The sequence below is a fragment of the Salmo trutta genome, chromosome 9 (assembly GCF_901001165.1).
Source record: "Salmo trutta chromosome 9, fSalTru1.1, whole genome shotgun sequence".
Lineage (NCBI taxonomy): Eukaryota > Metazoa > Chordata > Actinopteri > Salmoniformes > Salmonidae > Salmo > Salmo trutta.
In genome coordinates this window covers 30,336,388-30,363,821 of record NC_042965.1, presented here as the reverse complement: position 1 = coordinate 30,363,821, position 27,434 = coordinate 30,336,388, and the positions used below count along the sequence as shown (strand labels likewise).

The window sequence follows — 27,434 nt, the reverse complement described above, 5'->3', positions numbered from 1 at the left end:
GCATATTTCCAAAGTTGTGGCATAATGGCTTAAGGACAACAAAGTATTGGAGTGGCCATCACAAAGCCCTAACCTCAATCCTATAGACAATCTGTGTACAGAACTGAAAAAGTGTGTGCGAGCAAGGAGGCCTACAAACCTGACTCCGTTGCACCAGCTCTGTCAGGAGGAATGAGCCAAAATTCAGCCGACTTATTGTGGGAAGCTTGTGGAAGGCTACCCGAAACGTTTGACCCAAGTTAAACAATTTAAAGGCAATGCTACCAAATACGAATTGAGTGTATGTAAACTTCTGACCCACTGGGAGTGTGATGAAATAAATAAAAGCTGAAATAAATCATTCTCTCTACTATTATTCTGACATTTCACATTCTTAAAATAAAGTGGTGATCTTAACTGACAGGGAATTTTTACTAGGATTAAATGTCAGGAATTGTGAAAAACTGAGTTGAAGTGTATTTGGCTAAGGTGTATGTAAACTTCCGACTTCAACTGTAAATGTAGTATTTCAGTTTTTTTATGTACATTTGCAAAAATGTTGTAAAAAATTGCTTTGTCATTATGGGGTATTGTGTGTAGACAGATGAGGGGGAAAAACAATTTAATCAATTTTAGAATAAGGCTGTGATGTAACAAACAGTGGAAAAAGGGAAGGGGTCTGAATACTTTCGAATGTACTGTATATGAACAATGGCTTTCTTGCTCTAAGGATTGCACATTTCTAAAAGAATAGACTATGGATATACTGTTGTAGAATACAGTATGATCTATTAATGCTCATCAAGAAATGATTTATGACCCGCTGTCTGATCAGTTTCAGGTTATTGCGTTAAATTACCCCATGAGCAAGTTGCTAAGATAACAGGTAAAAATATCAGCAAAACTAAACATGTTCTGTACAATGTGTGGCTGTGTTGGATTCAGACAGTATAGGCTACTGTATGACAACTGCGGCACAACGTTTGATGCACCTGTCCATCCTGTATTATTATTTTTAACTTTCATTGTAAATGTTAATATTGTATTTGATATATGAACTAAATAGGTCAAAAATATACTTAAATTTGATCTAAACCATCCACAAATAATTATATCAGTAGATGAGTTTGAACAGGTTAGTGTCGTTTCACAGTGCACTGTTAGGTATGCTAGTTCATGCGTCCCAGCACTCTTATGTGAGTATGAAATTCCTCTCTTTCTGAGCAAATGTGTCCGTTTAACCCTCCTCTTCCTGTGACTATATGGCCGTGTCTGCGTGAGAGACTAGAGATACTGTATCTCAGCGGAGCAGACAACTGTTGCATAGATAATGTCAAACTGACACACTCAGAAAGAGCGTTTTCCACATTGATAATGTTGTGTGCCTTGTAATCCTTGAAGTTTTACAAAGTGGGTTTTCCCCAACTAAAACCGCATTTTTAAAGGTTTATATATACTCTTTAACTCCCGTGTATGATATATGGAATAAGACATATTCAACAACTCAATCCATATTCTGTTTTCTATTTGCATTTATACTGTAATTAAACATGTATCAAATTATCCCCAAAAGCATCCTTTAATTCTGTGGATGATGATGATAATAATAATAATAATGGAACAAGTATTAGGCATCTAGGCCTATTTGCACTTCCTTTTTAGATATCTAAAGACAAAAAAGTGTCTAGGATAGAGGACAAGGTTAAATTGGGATTTACCTAGATAATCTATTGACTAAAGGGGCGTGACGGAGACTGCGCAATCGTCATCTAGAACGTTCTCTCATGAGGAGAGTTGGCTAAAGTTTTGCTCCGCGAGATAAAAGTAGAATATTGGATGCTGGTTCTCTCAACTGGGATGTGTACACCACCGTTGAGTATAGTCGGATAGTGGTTCTCTCAACTGGGATGTGTACACCACCGTTGAGTATAGTCGGATAGTGGTTCTCTCAACGGGGATGGCTACGCCACCTTTGAATATGAGCTATATACATTTGATGGTAAGTTTTTTTTTTTTTTTTCCTTCACGCGACACTTGTATCGGTCGGTGGGATCAAATTGACTGGGAACATTGTTCACACACTGCACGTAGCGATGCCATTCACACGCCAATGAAATTATCGATGTTGGCTTACTTTTGATTCAAATGTATTCTAAAATTCAAAATCTTCAGAATCGATACGCCATGTGGTCGGCCAGAAAGAATGTCGCGTAAACATGCCAATGGAAAGGCCTCATACAGGTGTGACATTTTTGTGTGGCGCCGGTTGAAGCCGGTGTAGCCTACTGTTTGACTAAAGGGCCCATCATAGTACCAAACGTGTACACTTATGCACAGCAGTGTTTAATTCTCAGTGCAGCTCAAGCAATTCCTCCAAATGTCAACACATTCAAATGAATAGAGGACGCGTTGGTTGGGAATTTTGGTCTCAGAGCCGCATACTTAATCCGGCGTCCCATTGTGACATCGAGTAAATCATAGTCCACATTAAACCGTAAATCATAGTCGCTGAGATGCGGTAGTTGTGACATAGGTACGCGGCTCTGTGACCACCCTACACGGGGAACGCACAGCCAGAATCCACAACTCCCAACCAACGGGTATCCAGGTGGCCGACATTTCCGCTATCTTGACAGTTGGAGAAATTGCGTTTTTCACGCAGAGATTTTTATGTATAAGAAATGTCTTGCTGCGTTTTTTGTAAATGCAGATCTAAAATTCTTATTGTAATTTCTGCTTGGCATCAGACAAATTATGTGCTTCAGTTGCACTTCTCCACTTGGATGAGGATACATAAACAGGCATTCTATTAGCAGACAGCGCTCAGACTGATGTGCAGCTACTCTGAACAAAATATAAACTCCACATGTAAAGTGTTGGTTTCATGAGCTCAAATAACAGAAGCTTATTTCTCTTACAATTTTTGCTGAATTTTGTTTACATCCCTGTTAGTGAGCATAATCCATCCAGTAGGAATGTCCACCAGAGCTGTTGCCAGAGAATTGAATGTTCATTTCTGTACCATAATGTTATTTTAGAGAATTTGGCAGTGCGTTCAACCGGCCTCAACCGCATACCGCGTGTAACCACGCCAGCCTAGGACCTGCACATCTGGCTTCCTCACCTGTGGGATCGTCTGAGGAGTATTTCTGCCTTCCAAAGCCCACCCATGGCTGCACCCCTGCCCAGTCATGTGAAATCCATAGATTAGGGCCTAATATATTTATTTCAATTGACTGATTTCCTTATACGAACTGTAACTCAGTAAAATCTTGGAAATTGTTGTATTTATATTTTTGTTCAGTATACTTTTCTCCAGTACTTTTCTCAGTGTAGCCTACTTTTCTCTGGTAAAATGCAAGATTAACTTCAAGCAAAACATTAGGAAATGTAGCTGGCTACACTCTTTCTATGATAAACATTATAAATATGATGACCATGCATAGTTTTAGCAAAAAATAGCTTTATTTAATTGCAAGCAATATAAAACGCAGATGAAATGGTTTAAAACAGATTTTCTTTTTGATGGTCTGCATTTTGAAAATTCAGATTTCTGAACGCATCTCCTGGAATTAGAAAGGAAAAATGCTGACGGTCCAATATTCTAGAACACTGCTGTACATACTCATACATGTTTTTTAATCTGATATGCCCTTAAAGTTGTGCAGTTTGTGTACCTCATGCTGAAAAAAAAGAAAGAAAAAAAAGAATATATATATATATATATATATATATATATATATATATATATATATATATATATATATATATGCAATGAGGTGGCTGCTCCGTACGGTAGTCTATATCTATATTTTATTTCCCAGGTGTGCTCCTGTTGAAAAATGGCAACAACATGCCATTTGATTAGAGTTAAAATGAAAGGATATCTTTTTACAGCGAACAAGGTCTTAGAATATCTACTATGGGGGAAACATGTCATCTTGTGTTCTGTGTAAAATAACTAACTATTATCATCTACTTGTGGAAAGTGATGAATCTATTTACCTCCTCAAGTAGCTATCATCAAGTAGCTATCATCAAGTAGCTATCATCAAGTAGCTATCATCAAGCTACAGCTATCATCAAGTCACGGAAATCCCGGACTTCCCATCGGCCTAGGGAGACTAGTTATCAAGCTTCTCAGAGTAGGAGTGGTGAAGTCCCCCTATCCATGCGATCTTATTCATTAAGATCTTAAAAGGCAAAACTGTTTCTAGATCAGCACTCCCACTCTGAGAAGTTTGATGTTCAGTGCATTTAAAAAGTATTCAGACCCCTTGACTTTTTCCACATTTTGTTACGCTACAGCCTTATTCTAAAATTGATCGAATCGTTTTTTCCCCCTCATCAGCCTACACACAATACCCCATAATGACAACGCAAAAAATGGTATTTAGACATTTTTGCTAATTGATTACAATTTTTTTATGGAAATACCACATTTACATAAGTATTCAGACCCTTTATTCAGTACTTTGTTGGGGCACCTTTGGTAGCGATTACAGCCTTAAGTCTTCTTGGGTGTGACGCTACAAGCTTGGCAGACCTGTATTTGGGGAGTTTTTCCCCGTTCTTCTCTGCAGATCCTCTCAAGCTCTGTCAGGTTGGATGGGGAGCATCGCTGCACAGCTATTTTCAGGTCTCTCCAGAGATGTTAGATCGGGTTCAAGTCCGGGCTCTGGCTGGTCCACTCAAGGACATTGAGAGACATGTCCCGAAGCCACTCCTTCGCTGTCTTGGCTGTGTGCCTAGGGTCGCTGTCCGCGCTGGAGCAGGTTGCTATCAAAATTCTCTCTTCACTTTGCTCCGTTCATCTTTTACCCTTTTTCTCATCAATCTACACACAATACCCCAAAATGACAAAGTGAAAACAGGTTTTTGGAGATGTTTGCCAAATGTATTAAAAATAAAATACATATCTTATTTACATAAATATTGAGACCCTTTGATATGGGACTTGTAATTGAGCTCAGGTGCATACTGTTTCCATTGATCATCCTTGAGATGTTTCTACAACTTGATTGGAGTCAACCAGGGCGACGGTTCACTTTCCAACAAGACAACGACCCTAACCCCACAGCCAAGACAACGCAGGAGTGGCTTCGGGACAAGTGGTCCAGCAAGAGCCTGGATTTGAACCCGATGGAACATCTCTGGAGAGACCTGAAAATAGCTGTGCAGCAGTGCTCCCCAATCAACCTGACAGAGCTTGAGAGGATCTGCAGAGAAGAATGGGAGAAATTCCCCAAATACAGGTGTGCCAAGCTTGTAGCGTCATACCCAAGAAGACTTGAGACTGTAATTGTTGCCAAAGGTGCCCCAACAAAGTACTGAATAAAGGGTCTGGATACTTATTTAAATGTGATATTTCCAGGGTTTAATTTTGCTAGAATTTCTACAAACCTGTTGTTGCTATGTCATTATGGGGTATTGTGTAGATTGAAAGGGGGGGGGGGCAATTTTTAATACATTTTAGAATCAGGCTGTAATGTAACAAAATGTGGAAAAAGGTAAGGGGTCTGAATACTTTCCGAATGCACTGTAAACAGCCTCTGGGCTACTACTCAAGCAAATGTGTTAAAAGTTCAAGCTGTTTGCATAAGTTGTTATATTGTGCTGTAGGAGGTTGTACATCTCTGACACTACCACGTGTTATTATCGCATGTGGGTCAAGTTATTAAGCTTTCATGGTAGGAGAATGTTTCCAATATATGACATTGTTTGTCACTGATCCTATTTACTCGTTTATGAAGGATTTAAATCAGTTGAGGTTGTACTCAAGATTACTTATGTTTATTAGCCTCAATGCCTTTTCAAAAGCAGGGCTATACAGTTTTTCTATTTTATTAGGATCCCCATTAGCAGCTAAAGCAGAAGCTACGGCAAGAGGAAAAAATAGCTGTATTTCGTTTGAATTAGTTGTGCAACTGAGTAGGTATCCCCTTTCCTCTTACTCGGATCCAAACAGATCAAACGTTAGATAATACTTAACATGAATGTAGAAGTGGGCCTGCATCACAAGGATAGAACTACATACATTTAAAATAAATAAACCTTAAGCCTTAAAGGCCCAGTGCAGTCAAAAACTTGATTTCCTGTGTTTTATATACACTGAGTATATGAGTCACACCTTCCTAATATTGAGTTGCCACCCCCCCCCCCCCCCCATTTGCCCTCAGAACAGCCTCAATTCACAGGGACATGGGTGGTGGACCATTCTTGATACACACGGGTCACTGTTGAGTGTGAAAAACCCAGCAGCATTGCAGTTCTTTGCATACTCAAACCGGTGCGCCTGGCACCTACTACCCTGTTCAAAGGCACTTACATATTTTGTCTTGTCCATTCACCCTCTGAATGGCACACATACACAATCCGTGTCTCAAGCCTTAGAAATCCTTCTTCAACCCGTGTCCTCCCCTTCATCTACACTGGTTTTAAGTTGATTCAAAAAGTGACATCAATAAGGGATCATAGCTTTCACAAGGATTCACCTGGTCAGTCTATGTCATGGAAAGGGTAACATCTAATTACGGTCTCCTGGAAACACTGACCAACCCTGTCAATAATTCCTCCCTGGCTTATTCAATCCTTGTCATGTCAAACAACAATATATTCATCAAGGTGCTGCCCACTATATTCCAACTATAGAATTAGAGTAATCATTATATTTCGTGATTCCAACAGTTCACCAATTAAATGGGCTTAGAGTTTTTTGCCCATATCATGCTGCGTGTGGACATTTCTAATAAAAGTGCAGAAATTGATGAAAATGTTGAAAATGATCTTTGTTTGTCCATATCGCCCAGCCGTACTATATGAGGTTGGAATAATATTGTGAAAATTATGATATGCCCTTTTAGTTTAACAGCTGTTTGAAAAGACTGCCTGAAATTTCAGCCTGTTTTGGTGGAATGGAGTTTTGGCCTTCCATGGTGCCATCACCAGGCGGTAAATTTAGTTAATAAACCAATAAAAAAGACAGTTCCAAACCTCTCTGCCAATAACAGCTAATTTTCTTCTCATACATTGTAATCCTTTGTTCTACTGCTACAATTGTTTTGTCTAAACAGGCCCTGATATCCTAATCTCACAGCACCAATGTTCTGTAAACACCAGAGAGAATCCCACAACATCAGAAAGTCTGAAAGTTTCACACGATACAATAATCATCTGTGTCCTCTGTTCTTCAGTCTGACATCAATACTATGAACATTGAAGTCTAGCGACCCTCAACTTTGCACAAAGACACTGGCAGAATCATCAAATCAAAGTTTAATGGTCACATGCACATATTTAGCAGATGTTATTGCTGGTGTAGTGAAATGCTTGTGTTCCTAACTCCAACAGTGCAGTAGTATCTAACAATACACAAATGAAAAGAATTCCCTGTGGCTCAGTTGGTAGAGCATGGTGTTTGCAACGCCAGGGTTGTGGGTTCGATTCCCACGGGGGGCCAGTACAAAAAATAAAAATGCATGAAATGTATGCATTCACTACTGTAAGTTGCTCTGGATAAGAGCGTCTGCTAAATGACAAAAATGTAAATGTCAAATAAATATTAGATCGAGCAAAGTCAGAGTGGCATTGACTAAAATATAGTAGAATAGAATACAGTATATACATATGAGATGAGTAAAGCAATATGTAAACATTATTAAAGTGACTAGTGTTCCATTATTAAAGAGGCCAGTGAATCCAAGTCTATGTGTATATAGGGCAGCTGCTGGGTTGCAGGGTTGCCTAACCGGATGGAACCCAGCTAGTGACGGCTATTTAACAGTCTGATAGCCTTGGGATAGAAGCTGTTTTTCAGTTTTTTAGTATCTCGGTCCCAGCTTTCATGCACCTGTACTGACCTCGCCTTCTGATAGCGGGGTGAACAGGCCGTGGCAGACCGCACCACCCTCTGGAGACCCCTGCGGTTGCGGGCGGTGCAGTTGCTGTACCAGGTGGTGATACAGCCCGATAGGATGCTATATCTACAGAAAGAATACATGCTGACATTCATATACAGTTGAAGTCGGAAGTTTACATACACCTTAGCCAAATACATTTAACTTCTTATGGGCAGGTGGGATGGTAGCGTCCCACCTGGCCAACATCCGGTGAAATTGCAGAGCGCGAAATTCAAACTACAGAATTATAAATATTTAACTTTCATAAAATCACAAGTGTAATACATCAAAATAAAGCTTAACTTCTTGTTAATCCAGCCGCCGTGTCAGATTTCAAAAAAGCTTTACAGCAAAAGCACACCATGCGATTATCTGAGGACAGCGCCCCGCATACAAAAACATGAAAAACATATTTCAACCAGGTAGGTGCGCCACGAAAGTCAGAAAGAGCAATATAATAAATGCCTTACCTTTGATCTTCTTCTGTTGGCACTCAAAGGTCCCAGATACATCACAAATGGTCCTTTTGTTTGATAATGTCCTTTATATCCATAAAAACTCAGTTTAGCTGGCGCGCTTCCGTCAATAATCCACCCAGTTTCCCTCCCATCAAAATGCATACAAAATTAATCCCAAACGTTACTAATAAACTTTTCCAAACAAGTCAAACAACGTTTATAATCAAACCTTAGGTACCCTAATACGTAAATAAACGATACAATTTAAGACGTAGAATCGTTATTGTCTTTACCGGAGAAAAATACCAAAGAACGCGATCTCTTCCACGCGCTTGGAAACACTACAGCCAAAATGGGAGCCACCTGGAAAAACTACAATTTCTGGCTCATTTTTCCAAAAACCAGCATGAAACTCTTTCTAAAGACTGTTGACATCTAGTGGAAGCCCTAGGAACTGCAGTCTGTGAGGATTTCTCCTTATAATAAAAGTGACAGCCATTAAACAGTGGTAGGCTGAAACATTTTTGGGGGGGGATGGTTTGTCCTCAGGGTTTTGCCTGCCATATCAGTTCTGTTATATTCAGACATAATTTTAACAATTTTAGAAACTTTTTTGAGTTTTCTATCCAAATCTACCAATTATATGCATATCCTTGCTTCTGGGCCTGAGTAACAGGCAGTTTACTTTGGGCACGCTTTTCATCCGGACGTGAAAATACTGCCCCCTACCAAAGAGAGGTTAAACTCAGTTTTTCACAATTCCTGACATTTAAACCTAGTAAAAATTCCCTGTTTTTAGGTCAGTTAGGATCACCACTTTTTATTTTAAGAATGTGAAATGTCAGAATAATAGTAGAGTGATTTATTTCAGCTTTTATTTCTTTCATCACATTCACAGTGGGTCAAAAGTTTGCACACACTCAGTTAGTATTTGGTAGCATTGCCTTGAACCTCTCTGGGCTAGGTGGGATGTGACTGTCCCACTCTATTCAACAGCCAGTGGAACAGCGTGGCGTGAAATACTAAAACCTCAAAATGCAATAATTAAAATTTTTCAAACATGCGACTATTTTACACCATTTTAAAGATAAGACTCTCGTTAATCTAACCACATTGTCCGATTTCAAAAAGGCTTTACAGCGAAAGCAAAACATTACATTATGTTAGGCGAGTACATAGACCAAAATAATCACACAGCCATTTTCCAAGCAAGCATATATGTCACAAAAACCCAAAACACAGCTAAATGAAGCACTAACCTTTGATCTTCATCAGATGACACTCCTAGGACATTATGTTATACAATACATGTATGTTTTGTTCATATTTATATCCAAAAACTGCTTTTTACATTGGCGTGTGATGTTCAGAAAGTGTATTCCCACCAAAAACTTCCGGTGAATTTACAATTACTCATCATAAACATTGACAAAATACATAACAATTATTTTAAGAATTATAGATACAGAACTCCTTTATCGCTATGTCAGATTTGTCAGATTTTAAAATAGCTTTTCGGCGAAAGCACATTTTTCAATATTCTGAGTACATTGCTCAGCCATCACGGCTAGCTATTTTGACACCCGCCAAGTTCGGAGCAAACTATACTCAGAATTAGTATTAGAAATATTGTATTACCTTTGCTGATCTTCGTCAGAATGCACTCCCAGGACTGCTACTTCCACAAGAAATGTTGCTTTTGTTTCAAATAATCCATAGTTATGTCCAAATACCTCCGTTTTGTTCGTGCGTTCAGTTCACTATCCAAAGGGTAACGTGCGAGCGCATTTCGAGACAACAAAAGTCAATGTTCCATTACCGTACTTAGAAGCATGTCAAACGCTGTTTAAAATCAATTTTTATGGTATTTTTCTCGTAAAATAGCAATAATATTCCAACCGGACAATAGTGTATTCATTCAAAGAGGAAATTCATTCAAAGAGAAAAAGAAAAAACAGTGTGCCCGAGTGAACGCGCATATCCAATCTCTTTGTCCCCAGGCAGACCACTGAGAAACTGAGCTACTATACTCTGCCCAGAGACAGGAGACGGCTCAATCCGCTTTCTGAAGGCTTTGGACAGCCAATGGAAGCCTTAGAAAGTGCAACGTAACCCCACATATACTGTAGTTTTGATAGAGAATCAAAAGAAGAACTACAAATTCTCACAGGCCACATCCTGCTTGGAATTTTCTCAGGTTTTTGCCTGCCATATGAGTTCTGTTATACTCACAGACACCATTCAAACAGTTTTAGAAACGTCAGTGTTTTCTATCCAAATCTACTAATAATATGCATATTCTCGTTTCTGGGCAAGAGTAGTAACCAGTTTAAATCGGGTATGTTTTTTATCCGGCCCTGAAAATACTGCCCCCTAGCCCAGACAGGTTAACCTCTTACATCTAGATGTTCCGCTAGCGGAACTTCTGCTCCAATATCCAATGATGGGCGTGGCGCGAAATACAAACTCCTCTAAAATCCGAAAACTTCCATTTTTCAAACATATGACTATTTTACAGCTATTTAAAGACAAGACTCTCGTTAATCTAACCACACTGTCCGATTTCAAAAAGGCTTTACAGCGAAAGCAAAACATTAGATTGTCAGCAGAGTACCCAGCCAGAAATAATCAGACACCCATTTTTCAAGCTAGCATATAATGTCACAAAAAACAAAACCACACCTAAATGCAGCACTAACCTTGGATTATCTTCATCGGATGACACACCTAGGACATTATGTTATAGAATACATGCATGTCCGTTCAATCAAGTTCATATTTATATCAAAAACCAGCTTTTTACATTAGCATGTGACGTTCAGAACTAGCATTCCCACCGAACACTTCCGGTGAATTTACTAAATTACTCACGATAAACGTTCACAAAAAGCATAACAATTATTTTAAGAATTATAGATACAGAACTCCTCTATGCACTCGATATGTCCGATTTTAAAATAGCTTTTCGGATGAAGCACATTTTGCAATATTCTAAGTACATAGCCCGGCATCACAGGGCTAGCTATTTAGACACCCAACCAGTTTAGCCTTCACCAAAATCACATTTCCTATAAGAAAAATGGTCTTACCTTTCCTGTTCTTCGTCAGAATGCACTCCCAGGGCTTCTACTTCAATAACAAATGTTGGTTTGGTCCCAAATAATCCATCGTTATGTTCCATCAACGACGTTTTGTTCGTGCGTTCTAGACACTATCCCAATGGTAAATCACGGTCGCGCGCATGGCGCAGAACGTGGCAAAAAAAATCTAAATATTCCATTACCGTACTTCGAAGCATGTCAACCGCTGTTTAAAACCAATTTTTATGCAATTTATCTCGTAGAAAAGCGATAATATTCCGACCGGGAATCTGCATGTCTGTAAACTGAGGGAAAAACCGAAAGACGGGGGCAGGGCAGGTCACGAGCCTAAGCATTTGTCCACTGATAGACCACTTAGCTTTTGCTCTCGTGTGTTTCAGCCAGGGCTTTGAATTACGTCATTCCTGTTTTTCCCGGGCTCTGAGAGCCCATTGGAGACGTGGGAAGTGTCACGTAACAGCAGAGATCCCTTGTAATAGATAGAGAGAATCAACAAGGGCAAGAAATGTTCAGACAGGGTACTTCCTGAACAGAACCTTCTCAGGTTTTTGCCTGCCATAGGAGTTCTGTTATACTCACAGACACCATTCAAACAGTTTTAGAAACTTTGGAGTGTTTTCTATCCAAGGCTAATAATTATATGCATGTTCTAGTTTCTGGGCAGGACTAATAATCAGATTAAATCGAGTACGTTTTTTATCCAGCCGTGAAAATACTGCCCCCTAGCCATAAGAGGTTAAATTGTTTAACTTGGATCAAACGTTTTGGGTAGCCTTCCACAAGCTTCCCACAATAAGTTGGGTGAATTTTGGCCCATTCCTCCTGACAGAGCTGGTGTAATTGAGTCAGGTTTGTAGGCCTCCTTGCACGCACACACTTTTTCAGTTCTGCCCACACATTTTCTATAGGATTGAGGTCAGGGCTTTGTGATGGCCAGTCCAATACATTGCCTTTGTTGTCCTTAAGCCATTTTGCCACAACTTTGGTAATATGCTTGGGGTCAATGTCCATTTGGAAGACCCATTTGCGGCCAAGCTTTAACTTCCTGACTGATGTCTTGAGATGTTGCTTCAATATATCCACATATTTTTCCTACCTCGTGATGCCATCTATTTTGTGAAGTGCACCAGTCCCTCCTGCAGCAAAGCACCGCCACAACATGATGCTGCCACCCCCATGCTTCACTGTTGGGATGGTGTTCTTTGGCTTGCAAGCCTCCCCTTTTTTCCTCCGAACATAACAATGGTCATTATGGCCAAACAGTTCTATTTTAGTTTCATCAGCCCAGAGGACATGTCTCCAAAAAGTACGATCTTTGTCCCCATGTGCAGTTACAAACTAGGACTAATTTTACTATGGCTATAGATACTTTTGTACCTGTTTCCTACAGCATCTTCACAAGGTCCTTTGCTGCTGTTCTGGGATTGATTTGCACTTTTCGCACCAAAGTATGTTCATCTCTAGGAGACAGAACACGTCTCCTTCCTGAGCAGTATGATGGCTGCGTGGTCTCATGGTGTTTATACTTGCATACTATTGTTTGTACAGATGAATGTGATACCTTCAGGCATTTGGAAATTGCTCCCAAGGATGAACCAGACTTGTGGAGGTCTACAATTTCTTTTTCTGAGGTCTTGGCTGATTTCTTTTGATTTTCCCATGTCATGCAACGAGGCACTGAGTATGAAGGTAGGCCTTGAAATACATCCACAGGTACACCTTCAATTGACTCAAATGATGTCAATTAGTCTATCAGAAGCTTCTAAAGCCATGACATAATTTTCTGGAATTGTCCAAGCTGTTTAAAGGCACAGTCAACTTCGTGTATGTAAACTCCTGACCCACTGGAATTGTGATTAAGTGAAATAATCTGTAAACAATTGTTGGAAAATGACTTGTCATGCGCAAAGTAGATGTCCTAATCAACTTGCCAAAACTATAGTTTGTTAACAAAATTTGTGGTGTGGTTGAAAAACAAGTTTTAATGATTCCAACCTAAGTGTATGTAAACTTCCGACTTAAACTGAATATGGCTAATATACCACGGCTAAGGGCTGTTCTTACGTACGACGCAAAGCTGAGTGCCTGAATATAGCCCTAAGCAGTGATATATTGGCCATACATCACAAACCACTGAGGTGCCTTATTGCTATTATAAACTGGTTACCAATGTAATTAGAGAAATAAGTACATGTGTTGTCATACCCATGGTATATGGTCTGATATACCACGGCTGTTAGCCTATCAGGATTCAGGGCTCGAATCACTGTTTATAATGCAGTGTAGCTGTCATGTAGCGTCTTGTCTGGAATGTGCTTGGGTTTTAATTTGTTCAGCAGGTTTGTAGGAAGGCCATATTTGGACATACTCCACTGTAACGTACATATGAATACAGGTTGCTAAATTGGGTGTGCCCATGTATCTTGTGACTCAGCGGCAATTCCAAAGGGATTAGTGGGGAAATTGCAAACACCGTTCTTATTTGTCTTTAGCTGAGAAATACAGCACACACACAGGCCTAGTTCAACCATATAAAGACCTAGGCTATAGAACGTTTCTACCTCATAATTACACTGGCAACATTATTTTTCAGTGATCTTATTAATTCAGCACATGTTTCTGTTTGGAGATTAATTGGAACCCATTGGAACAGTTTGTGGAACTAGGCTTGCTTCACTTATAGTTGAAGTGACAGGGATAAGAAAGACATGTTAAACTCTTTCTTCCATGTTCACTGTGTATGAGGCTGCGTTTACAGAGGCATCCCAATTCTGATCTTTTGCCCAATTAATAGCAAGAGATCAGAATTGTGGGGCCTTTAAATGCAGCCTAAAATAACCACATTCTCAATGACTGGCAACTTGCGGATGTCTCATTTTCTACACATCACATTAAATGGCATATTAGTAGTCAACCATGTCTCAATATTTAAGTGAGATATTTATGAGCCATCTCCAATATTGCCGTTGATGGAAATTCCCATTTATTGCTTCCCCTCTTCCGCAGTAGCTGAACTTTGTATTTGTTTTGCTAGAGAGTCAGTGGTGTGATCAGGAATGAAATTATATTGGTCCTGTTATTAAACCTAAGTGTTGTAAACTATGATGTCATTCGGACAAGGAGCTCTGTATGTGCGATTGCTAAGAAATTGCTTTGCTAACAAGGTTTGGATGATCTCCAAAATATTCTGGGATTGTGATTTGGCCCTTCCCTGGTTAATCATTAATATGGAACCTCGAGGTATTCCCGGTTTTATTGTAAAGTCAATAATGTCATTGTACTGTGTAGACCACACTGTTTCCTGTGCATATGACAAAAAAAAGTTAATTTGATAATGGCATATTGTAAGACAATAAATAACTAGCTCTACAATGCAGATTTGCTAACCCACTTTGATTACACTTTGCTTAGATGCTATGGGTGTCTAAAGGAAGCAAGGGGACAACTGGATGACAGTGTTTTTAATACAAGTTGTTCATCTTTATCTAAGGTTGTCCTCATCTGGGCCCTCAACCCCATGGCGGCAGCTCAATCTGGCCTTGAGTTGACACAGACAGGAGGCAGCGTCAGGAACAGGAAACAGCGGGACATCTCATGCAGGGAAAACCTGGAGTACCCACATGACAACATCTGCTGTTTGAATTGCCCAGCTGGTGAGACAAATGAAGATTTGAGATCCACAGTGTATGCATCCGAAATGGTACCCTATGCTATTCCTTATATAGTGCACTACCTGTGACCAGAGCCCGATGGGCCTTGGTCAAAAGTAGTGTGCTATATAGGGTGCTATTTGGGACGAAGCCAGTCTGTCACAAGGTGAAATCCATCATGGAAACTACTGAAGCAAGTTTGACCTTGTAATGACTCCGGTTATATGGCTACAGTAATTAATATTCAGCTGACCGTCAAGTGTCTGCTTTATGTACAGGTAGACAACTGTTGTTTCTCTATGGCCTCAGGTAAATATGTCAAAGCGTACTGCACGGGTGCCTTGGAGAAAGGAACATGTGAGGACTGTGACCTCGACACATACACTGAACATGACAACGGACTGCGACAGTGCTTAAAGTGCACTAAGTGTCGCTCAGGTAAATTCTGTTTGACGATGAAATTATGCCATTAAAATGACAAAACAGAGCCAACATCAGCAGTTCTACTCTGTGATGCTTTATGAATGCAGGCCCTGCTCTTTTTGTGTCTTCAACATGCCAAACTCTGTGTTCCTGTCACAGATCAGGTGACCACAAAGACATGCACCATCACTCAGAACACAGAGTGCCAGTGTAAACCAGGGTATTTCTGTGCCCCTGACCAAGCCTGCGAGGTGTGCAGAAAGTGCTCAAGGTAGGTCCATAGAATATTTAAGCATACTCACTGATACTTGACAAACTAACTTCCATTAGATTATCATTAAACATTACAAAATGAAGACTGTTCACATTCCATATCTTTTTATTTTTGAAATCTATTTTTGTTGAAACCCTCCTCTTCTCCAAGATGTAAAGACAATGAGGTAAGGGTGAAGAACTGCACCACTACGTCCAACACGGTCTGTGAGACCAGACTGCCCACATCCAGCACCATCTCAGGTAAAACTCCAGGCCCAGGTACAGCATACATCACCTTGCTGCATGCTCTGTTGTGTTGTTATTTTTGTAAATGGTATTAATTTTGCATGTATTTGATAATTTACTGTTTCAATCAGGGATTCAAACAACAACTGCTAATTTGGAAAACAGCAGAGGGATGTGGTTGACCATTTTCTCTCTATTGAAACCGTAGTGGTGATTGTGGTGGCAGTACTGGGTATCACTGCTGCACTTGCCGGTGTCTATTGGATGAGGCGAAAGCGCTTTAAAAGGACAGGTAAGGTCATTTTATATAAAATAAATACCTTTGCTTTCAATAGTGAAGGCTCAGGCTGTGTTCCAAATAGCACCCTATTCCATAGCTCAGGTTGTGTTCCAAATAGCACCTTATTCCATATATAGTGCACTACTTTTGGCCAGAGCCCTATATGCCCTGGTCAAAAGTAGTGCACTATAAAGAGAATAGAGTGCCAACCAGAGGGCACATAGTCTCAAAGCTTTGAAGCTCACTGCGTCTTAAGGCTGTCAACAGAACAGTCAATATTGTACCTGGATGTAAAGTACCGTGTCTGAGTCACATTTCCTCTGTTCCAGACACCCAGAATAATCCCAGTGCGACGCTAAAAGTCGTGGTGGTGAGTCAGTCTCATTCAATGTTATTTTCACATTCACGGTGTCACTCAATCAGCACTGCATATCGAATTTGATTAATTCTGATAAAATTACTGAGGGATGAGCTGATAAAATTACACACATTTTGTGAGAACATGGCAAACAGCAAAAAATGTTCCTCATTAGACAACATAATTTTGCAGGATGATCAAAATAACAGTTCAATTGAGGAGAGGCAGAACAACCAGAATGCTGTGCTGGATGACACACAGCTCCATCCCTTGCTGCAGCAGACCCAGGCGGTGGGTGCCAAAGCCTCAGAGGATGAGGACAATGGACTGGGCGACAGCCTCCCCAACACCACCAACTCCTCCCAGTCCAGTCTGTCTGCACTACCCTCAGCCCCCCTCCCCAGATCCTCCCCGCTTCCCAGCCCTTCGGCCATGAGGCAGCCTGGCACTACGGCTGGGGTGAGAGCAGCTGCTCTGGTCATGCTCAGGCTAACTTACCTTCCCCTGTCTTCCCCCAAGCTCTTTTCTAACTCCATCCTTATAGTTAATTTTCTACTCATCCTATTCTGGATCTGGTCTTACTTTGTTTTCATCTTTCTATTCTCTGCTCCATTAACTTACTGTTTGTTGAAAGCCACAGTTGTCTGATGTATGATAGTGTAACAGTTTAGCTTCTGTCCCTCTCCTCGCCCCAACCTGGGCTTGAACCAGGGACCCTCTGCACACATCAACAACTGACACCCCACGAAGCATTATTACCCATCGCGCCACAAAAGCTGTGGCCCTTGCAGAGCAAGGGGAACAACTACTTAAGGTCGCAGAGCGAGTGACGTTACCCGATTGAAACGCTATTAGCGTGCACCACCGCTAACGAACTAGCCATTTCACATCGGTTACAATAGCATTAGTACACACAATTAATAATTAATCTTACGGTCAAATGGACGCTTAGCCACCATGTCCCATTTTGAAGTAGTGCTACTCCTTTTGCACCATCTTGACGAAGACTTACTAGGTCGTTCACCAGTTGTTTTTTTTCTAGTGTGCATTTTTAGACTTGTTTTTGAAGATTTGCTGAACTATTGCTAATGGCCAAGCCCAAGCACATACAGTGCCTTCAGAAAGTATTCAGACCCTTTGACTTATTCCATATTTTGTTGTGTTACAGCCTGAATTCTAAATGGATTAAATCTATTTTTTTCTCTCACCCATCTACACACAGTACCCCATAATGACAAAGTGAAAACATGTTTTTAGAAATGTTTGCTGATTTATTGAGAATGAAATACAGAAATATCTCATTTACATGAGACACCCCTGAGTCCGATTACAGCTGTAAGTCCTTCTGGGTAAGTCTAAGATATTTCCACAGCTGGATTTTGCAATATTTGCACATTATTATTTTCAGAATACTTCAAGCTCTGTCAAATTAGTTATTGATCATTGCTAGATAACCATTTTCAGATCTTGCCAGAGATTTTCACGTAGATTTAAGTCAAAACTGTCAGTCAGCCACTCGGGAACAGTCACTGTGTTCTTGGTAAGCAACTCTGGTGTAGATTTGGCCTTGTGTTTTAAGTTATTGTCCTGCTGAAAGGTGAATTAATCTCCCAGTGTCTGGTGAAAAGCAGACTGAACCAGCTTCCTCTAGGATTTTACCTGTGCTTAGCTTTTTTTATCCTGAAACTCCCCAGTCCTTAACGATTACAAGCATACCCATAACATGAGGCAGCCACCACTATGCTTGAAAATATTGAGAGTAGTACTCAGTAATGTGTTGTATTTGATTTTCCCCAAACATAACACTTTTTATTCAGGACAAAAATTGAATTTCTTTGCCACATTTTTTCAGTATTAATTCCTTACCTTGTTGTGAACAGGATGCATGTTTTGGAATATTTTTATTCGGTACAAGCTTTTCACTGTCAACTAGGCTAGTATTGTGGAGTAACTAAAATGTGGTTGATCCGTCTTCAGTTGTCTCCTGTCACAGCCATTAAACTCTAACTGTTTCAAAGTCACAGTTGGCCTTATGGTGAAATCCCTGAGCGGTTTCCTTCCTCTCCGGCAACTGTGTTAGGAAGGACGCCTGTATCTTTGTAGTGACTGAGTTTATTGATACATTTTACATTTACGTCATTTAGCAGAGCGACTTACAAATTGGTCCATTCACCTTATGATATCCAGTGGAACAACCACTTTACAATAGTACATCTATTTAATTTTTTACATTTTTTTGGGGGGGGGGGGGTAGAAGGATTACTTAATCAAAGGGATATTCAATGTCTGCTTTTTTAAACTTTAGGCTTGCAAAGGGGTTGAATGCTTATTCACTCAAGACATTTCAGCTTTTCTTTTTTAATTAATTTGCACAAAACATGTTTTTAAACATACTTCCACTTTGACATTATAGGGTATTTTGTTTTGGCCAGTGAATTTAATCAATTTTCAATTCAGTCTGTAACACAACCAAATGTGGAAAAAGCCAAGGGGTGTCAATACTTTCTGAAGGCATTGTAAATGTGATTTATAGATGCACATGCAGGGTCAAGGAAGGGATTAAGGGCAGAGACAAGAAGCCCAGAGCTGTTGTAGAGGTCCTTCCCCTACCCTCCTACATGATCCTCCAAGAGTTAACTTCAGAGCTAGTGCACAGGCCTAATTAAGGAGCCAGACTTATGTTTTAGGATTTATAATGAACCATGTTGTTTCTTTATTTGTATTTTTTTAGGAAAATGTCCTCATAAAACTGGTTCCTTTGAATGGTGAGAGTATACCCTCTGTATTTTATGGTTTTAGACTAGTTAACATAAACTAATATTTATCCTAATTTGATAATACACTATTGAATGGTGGGCTTTGATGTAATGGTCTTAACATGCCTTTTTGTTTTCAGGTGATGAGTCCTTGAAGAAAAGTTTTGAACTTTTTGAAGAGCTGGATGTTCACTACCATAACAGATTCTTCAGGCACATCGGACTCTCTGACAACGCTATAAAAAGCACTGCGCACCTTCATCCTGAAGATCGAGTCTATGAACTGTTGAAAGTATGGTTGGAGAAAGTGGGCATGGAAGCTGACATGAATGACCTAATTAAAGCATTATTTTATTTCGGCCAAAGGTTATCAGCAGAAAATATTATTTCTAAAGCCATTGAAAATGGTTATTATGAAAATGCAGAAAATGAAAAGTGAATGTATGCCTGCTTCTACGGAGTTATGGGGAAAATACCAAAAATACTTGGATGAGGTGTACAGTATGAGTCAGAACTGAGCCGTATGTGTGTCGTTAAATGATCCCAGGTACTTGCTGTTACAGGCCTATTGGCTTGCTGTTGAGTAATTTCCTCTGTACAGTTTCACACAGTGAACTGGTAGGCTATGCACTGGCTAGTGACTGAAGAGCTGGTGGTGGATGTTTAGTTTTTCACAACTTCAGTCCTCCAGTACCCCTAACGGCACACCTTTTCTGTTTTAGCCCTGGACAAGCACACCTGATTCAACTAATCATCAAGCCCTCAATGAGTTGAATCAGGTGAGTTTGTAATGGACTACAGCAAAAAGTTGTGCTTTTGGGGTTACTGGAGCTGGGAAACACTGCTGAAGGGGAACAGGATAATATACACCGGATGTTGTCTACGCTGATGTAGTGCATAGTGATCGGGCCATTATGGACTGGCCTGAATGTATTTTAAACACCAAGGCTGCTTCCCAAATGGAACCCTGTTACTTTTGACCAGGGCTCTGTTCAAAAGCAATGCACTATATAGGAAATAGGGTGGCATTTGGGAAGTACTCCCAGTGGTGTCTCTTGAAGAGTCGGCAATGAATGTAAAACACATTTACACATGATCAAAAAATACAGGTAATTATGAGATTTAAAAATATATTTTGGTCTTGTTGAGCAATAATTTATTGGTTGTTGTGGTTTTGTTTATTTGTATTGATGATGAACCTTGTGTAAAAACAATACTTTTATCTCAATTTGACTTCATCAGGAAATTAAATGCTTTCACTGTCCATGATATTGCAACAAAGTTCTGTCTTAACACTGATAATGCCAAAGTTCCAGTTGCTCCTTAAGCAAAAAATGTGTATATATATATATTTAAACATGATTTATTTGAAGGATGTTTCAGTGTAACCAAGTGTTTAAAATGGCATTGACAATTTGGTATTTGTAAATGGGCAATGTTGATCAGGTCATGAGTTCAGAGCAGGTAGTTTCCACTAGGTGGCGCTATCTATGGAAATAATGTAGTCTTCTGCTGTCTAATGAGCTGCTATTCCCAGCCTGTAGTACTGTACACTGTATTTAGTGATGTAGTATTTAGCATGGCCTTTTTTAACATTGATGGAATGATTTTGGTTTGTCTTTTGCAATCATGAGACTATCTTCTCTCTACATTGTTAGCTATGTTCTTGTCTTCACAGATTGCCCTTCAGGACAGTTTCACTAACATTCAAGTATTTTCTTCATATCTCCTCTGTTACAGTTTACAGAATATTTCCTTGTTGGATCCAAAGTGCAGTTGCCTTGCCAGTGTCATTTTTAATATAACATTTCACACATGATGTATGTCAATATTTATTATTGTATGTCGATGTTCTTTACAACTAAATATTGTATTTTTTTTTCGATAAAATGTTGATGGTAATGCATCAGTTTTGAAATAAATATTATTAAAATGTTATGCCCTTTTCTAAATATGTCTAACTAGCACTCAAATGTTCTAAAATGTTTCACGTGAATATCACTCAAAAGAGTATGCTTTTTGACATCAGAGAGAACGACATGGGTTGTTCTGTTGACATGTTCCGTGATGTCATAATTGTGTGTTTTTCCAAGGGTCATTCTGAATCAATAAATTGTCAGAATAATAATAATAATAATAGATTTATTTTATATAGGTAGCTCTTTTAATTACATGTTGAATCTCAAAGTTGCTTTTATAAAGGAAAACAAAAGGGGGGAGAAAAAGGAAAACAATTTCACCAAACAAATGTAGGAGGATCTGGTAATTCTTGGGTGATGGTCATCCACAGCCTTAGAAGATAAGCAGTTGAGAAAGCTGCTATCTTGAGAGGAGGGAGCAAAGATGGTACAGCCAGGCAGGGAGGTAGAGACATCTGACAGACAGGCCCCGGAGCTCTTCATCAGGCACCTTGTCATTTTCGATAGTCACAGTTCCTCCTCCGTAGATCAGTGTCCACTACTGAAATGTAGCACCCACCTGGGTGATGCTTCGGCGGCTGTAAAAGTGCTGGTAAGACCACCTCAACAATAGAAGCAGGCCTGGACTCGGCACCTGTACTTGGTGTGAGGATGGCAAACACCACTTCATTTGACTCAAACAGCAGCACCGCCAGGCAGCTCATCCAGCTGACTGGTATTACATTGGGCAATTCCAGGAGATTGGTGAGCTTCAGGAACCACCAACGCAGAGGCAAGACCATCCCGGAGAGAAAACAGAAATAGGCAGTGATGTCTTCTTTGAACAGTGATGTGTCTTCTCAGAACAGTGATGTGTTTTCTCAGAATGGTCCAGCAGGTGGCAGTGGCACACAGCACCCTACAGGAATGATTCTACCCATGTGTCTAGCAACAGGGAATGACACTACCCATGTGTCTGTAGCTACAAGGGAGGACCCTGCCCATGTGTCTGTAGCTATAAGGGATGACCCTACCCATGTGTCTGTAGCTACAGGGAATGGCCCTACCCATGTGTCTGTAGCTACAGGGAATGTCCCTACCCATGTGTCTGTAGCTACAGGGAATTTATCCTACCCATGTGTCTGTAGCTACAGGGAATGGCCCTACCCATGTGTCTGTAGCTACAGGGAATGTTCCTACCCATGTGTCTGTAGCTACAGGGAATGGCCCTACCCATGTGTCTGTAGGTACAGGGAATGTTCCTACCCATGTGTCTGTAGCTACAGGGAATGGCCCTACCCATGTGTCTGTAGCTACAGGGAATGGCCCTACCCATGTGTCTGTAGCTACAGGGAATGTTCCTACCCATGTGTCTGTAGCTACAGGGAATGGCCCTAACCATGTGTCTGTAGCTACAGGGAATGGCCCTACCCATGTGTCTGTAGCTACAGGGAATGACCCTACCCATGTGTCTGTAGCTACAGGAAATGGCCCTACCCATGTCTGTAGCTACAGGAAATGGCCCTACCCATGTCTGTAGCTACAGGGAATGACCCTATCCATGCCTCTGTAGCTACAGGGAATGATCCTACCCATGTGTTTGTAGCTACAGGGAATTATCCTACCCATGTGTCTGTAGCTACAGGGAATGTTCCTACCCATGTGTCTGTAGCTACAGGGAATTATCCTACCCATGTGTCTGTAGCTACAGGGAATTATCCTACCCATGTGTCTGTAGCTACAGGGAATGTTCCTACCCATGTGTCTGTAGCTACAGGGAATTATCCTACCCATGTGTCTGTAGCTACAGGGAATGTTCCTACCCATGTGTCTGTAGCTACAGGGAATGTTCCTACCCATGTGTCTGTAGCTACAGGGAATTATCCTACCCATGTGTCAGTGGCAACAGGAACTGAGCAACAGGAGAGCACATCCTCCTCACAGAGCAAAAGCAAAGCTGTGGAACTGGGGCAAGCCAGCCAAACCACATTTCTAGACCCTCCAGAGTCCATTACACATGGAGACTACTCTTTGCTTACGTTCAAAAGGGACTACGTCCTGCGTTTGCGGATGGTTATTTTAAATGTTTTCCAATTTGTCTGTTTTTGATGTTGGAAGAAGGGGTGGGTTTTCTTCAGATTCATGGATACTTGTAATCTGCCTTTGTTGTTTGGAATCCCCAGCTTGCCTCATCTTTCCACCAAAATAATAAAAGTGACTGTTCCTCTTCTGCACTTTTAAATGTGTCATTCTACTCAAGTATGTTAGTAATGAGCGGTAATAATTTGAGACTATTATTAGGTTTGGTCATTTCTTCATGAGTTGCATCTTCCACCTGTTGGTCTCTACCTTTTATATTTATGTGAATTACTGATTTCATCTGTATTCTCTGGTAAAAATACTCATTGGTTTATCATTGTCTTCGACAGTTTTTTCATCTTTGCTATCTCCATATGGCTTAGCCAGTAATGTATTTGCTGCTGAGTCAGTGATAGCATTTCCAGGAGCTTGGAGATAAGAAGAATCTGTAACATTACCTTCATTATGAACAAGAATTCTCTCTGAATATCTCTTTAAACCTGTACAATTAATCAATCCCCACACATGGAGCAGCTAAGGTGAGTCTACACTGAGTGTATAAAATATTAAGAACAGCTTCCTAATATTGAGTTGCATATTCTTGATATGGATCATTCTTGATAAACACGGGAAACTGTTGAGCGTGAAAAACCCAGAGTTGCAGTTCTTGACACAAAATGGTGTGCCTGGCACCAACTACCATACCCCGTTCAAAGGCACTTAAATATTTTGTCTTGCCTATTCACCCTCTGAATGGCACACACACAATCCATGTCTCAAGGCTTAGAAATCCTCCTTTAACATCTCCTCCCCTTCATCTACACTCATTGAAGTGGATTTAATAACAAGTTACATCAATAAGGGAGCATAGCTTTCACCTGGATTCACCTGGTCAGTCTATGTCAAGGAAAGAAAGGTGTTCATAATGTTTTGTATACTTAATGTATGTCTACGGTGTTCAATATGATCCTTCTCATCCTCAGACGTCTGGTCACACTTTATTTGGATAGTCTACAGATGGACTATCCGGACTATCAACAAACTGTTATCTTTTGATAAGCAACCATCTGTTGATAAGCAACTGCTTGCTAATGAAAAAATGTGGGTAAGGTTAGGTTTATTATAAGGATTAGGGTTAGGGTTAGAGCTAGGGTAATGATTAAGTTGAGAGTTAGGCTAAGGGTTAGGGCTAGGTTTAGTAGATACAGTGGCTTGCGAAAGTATTCACCCCCCTTTGCATTTTTCATTTTGTTGCCTTACAACCTGGAATTAAAATAGATTTTTGGGGGGTTTGTATCATTTGATTTACACAACAAGCCTACCACTTTGAAGATGCAAAATATTTTTACATCTGAAACAAACAAGAAATAAGACAAAAAAATATCAGAAAACTTGAGCGTGCATAACAATTCACCCCCCCCCCACGTCAATACCTTGTAGAGCCACTTTTTGCAGAAATTACAGCTGCAAATCTCTTGAGGTATGTCTCTATAAGCTTGGCACATCTAGCCACTGATTTTTGCCCATTCTTCAAGGAAAAACTGCTACAGCTCCTTGAAGTTGGATGGGTTCTGCTGGTGTACAGCAATCTTTAAGTCATACCACAGATTCTCAATTGGATTGAGGTCTGGCTTTGACTAGGCCATTCCAAGACATTTAAATGTTTCCCCTTAAACCACTCGAGTGTTGCTTTAGGAGTATGCTTAGGGTCATTGTAATACTGGAAGGTGAACCTCCATCCCAGTCTCAAATCTCTGGAAGACTGAAACAGGTTTCCCTCAAGAATTTCCCTGTATTTAGTGCCATCCATCATTCCACTGGTCTAATGTCCATTGGTTGTGTTTCCTGGCCCAAGCAAGTCTCTTCTTCTTATTGGTGTCCTTTAGTAGTGGTTTCTTTTCAGCAATTCGACCATGAAGGCCTGAAGCTGTGTGCCAGAAAAGGAAAGATCTGATCACAGCCATGAAAGCTGCCAGAGCGCGTGAGGACCTTGCTTGCATCCACTATGACAGGCTCATTGTCTACCCTCCCTCCCAGAAGCCTGGTAAGGATGAGAGATCCAAGCCTATGGGTTCGTAGCTTCAACCCCGCAGAACACACACACACACCAATTGATTAATGGACTGCTGAATGTATATTTTTTCTCTTGCTTTGTTTGCTCTTTTCAGTATTATGTCTATCTCTGATAAGCTTCCCAGGAAAGGGCTGAAAATAGCCCATATTAATATATGTAGCCTTAAAAATAAGGTTCATGAAATCAATAACTTGCTAACACCAGATAACATTCATATATTAGCCATTTCTGAGACTCACTTAGATCATTTATTTGATGATACATCAGTAGTAATACAAGGATATAACATCTATAGAAGAGACAGAAAGGCTTATGGGAGAGGTGTTGCTGTATATATTCAGAGCCATATCCCTGTAATGCTTGGATAAGATCTTATGTCAAGTGTTATTGAAGTGTTGTGGTTGCAGGTTACCGTGCCACATCTAAAGCCTTCTCTTGTGGGGTGTTGCTATAGGCCACAAAGTGCTAACAGTCAGTGTCTAAATAATATGTGTGAAATGCTTGATAGTGTATGTGATGTAAACAGAGAGCTCTACTTTCTTGGGGACCTGAATAATGACTGGTTTTCATCAAGCTGTCCACTCAAGAGCTTCTTCTCAAGCGCTCAAGAGCTTCTTTTTACTGTAACCAGTGCCTTTAATCTGATTCAGGTTATTAATCAATCTACCAGGGTGTTTACAAACACTACAGGAACAAGATCATCCACATTTATCGATCACATTTTTACTAATGCTATTGAACTTTGATCTTTGAGCTGTATCCGTACCCATTGGATGCAGTGATCACAATATACTGGCTATATCCAGGAAAGCCAAAGTTACAATAGCTGGGCTTAAAATAATGTATAAGAGATCATACAAAAGATTTTGCTGTGACTCTTATGTGGATGATGTTAAAAATATTTGTAGTCTGATGTGATTAATGAGGAGCATCCAGATGCTGCACTTAATGAATTTATGAAATTGCTTCTTCCAATTATTTATAAACATGCACCTGTTAAGAAACTGACTGTAATAACTGTTAAGTCTCCATGGATTGATGAGGAATTGTATGGTTGAAAGAGATGGGGCAAAAGGAGTGGCTAATAAGTCTGGCTGCACATCTGACTGGCTTACTTACTAAACTCAACAAAAAGAAGAATAAACTTTATTATGAAGCCAAGATCAATGATATAAAGAATGATGGAAAAAAACTTTGGAGTACTTTAAATGAAATTATGGGCAGGAAGACAAATTCAAGTCCATCTTTCATCAAATCAGATTGCTTATTCATCACAAAACCATTTAATGTTGCATATTATTTTAATGATTATTTCATCGGCAAAGTGGGAAAACTTAGGCAGAAACTGCCAACAACGAACAGTGAGCAACTGTATTCATGCATACAAAAAAACAAATAATGAAAGAAAAGCATTGCAAGTTTTAATTTTATAAAGTTAGTGTGGGAGAGGTGAAAAATGTATTGTTATCGATCAATAATGACAAGCCTCCTGGCATTGACAACTTAGATGGAAAGCTATGGAGGATAGTAGCTGACTCTATAGCCACTCCTATCTGTCATATTTTTAATCTGAGCCCAGAGGAAAGTCTTTGTCCTCAGGCCTGGAGGGAAGCCAAAGTAATTCCGCTACCCAAGAGTGTTAAAGCGGCCTTTACTGGTTCTAACAGCAGACCTATAAGCTTTCTGCCAGCTTTTAGCAAACTGTTGGGAAAAATTGTGTTTGACCAAATACAAATAACAGCAGACTTTCACCATGCTTATAGAGAAGGGCACTCAACATGTACTGCACTGACACAAATGACTGATGATTGGTTGAAAGAAATTGATAATAAGAAGATTGTCGGAGCTGTACTGTTAAATTTCAGTGCAGCCTTTGATATTACTGACCAACACCTGATGTTGAAAAAACGCTATCTATCTAATAGAACTCAATGGGTTTTCTTTAATGGAAGCGTCTCTAATGTCAAACATGTAAAGTG

The 27,434-nt window shown here is 40.1% G+C and overlaps 1 protein-coding gene across 3 annotated transcripts; it reads left to right on the top strand.

Moving 5' to 3' along the window:
• Positions 1–1,731: 1,731 nt before the first annotated feature.
• hdr (hematopoietic death receptor) lies at positions 1,732–21,342 on the top strand. Of its 3 annotated transcripts, XM_029763420.1 has the most exons (11): positions 1,786–1,821; positions 1,872–1,978; positions 14,927–15,089; positions 15,396–15,524; positions 15,669–15,780; positions 15,934–16,043; positions 16,219–16,302; positions 16,620–16,660; positions 16,841–17,107; positions 19,380–19,413; positions 19,545–21,342. In XM_029763420.1, the coding sequence occupies exons 2-11, from the start codon at positions 1,937–1,939 to the stop codon at positions 19,841–19,843; spliced, it is 1,281 nt and encodes a 426-aa protein (XP_029619280.1). In that variant the 5' UTR covers positions 1,786–1,821; positions 1,872–1,936; the 3' UTR covers positions 19,844–21,342. The 3 variants fall into 3 exon arrangements, with proteins under 3 accessions (XP_029619278.1, XP_029619277.1, XP_029619280.1); XM_029763418.1 differs by having other exon boundaries at positions 1,732–1,978; positions 16,841–16,939; XM_029763417.1 differs by having other exon boundaries at positions 1,733–1,978; positions 15,934–16,025.
• Positions 21,343–27,434: the final 6,092 nt, after the last annotated feature.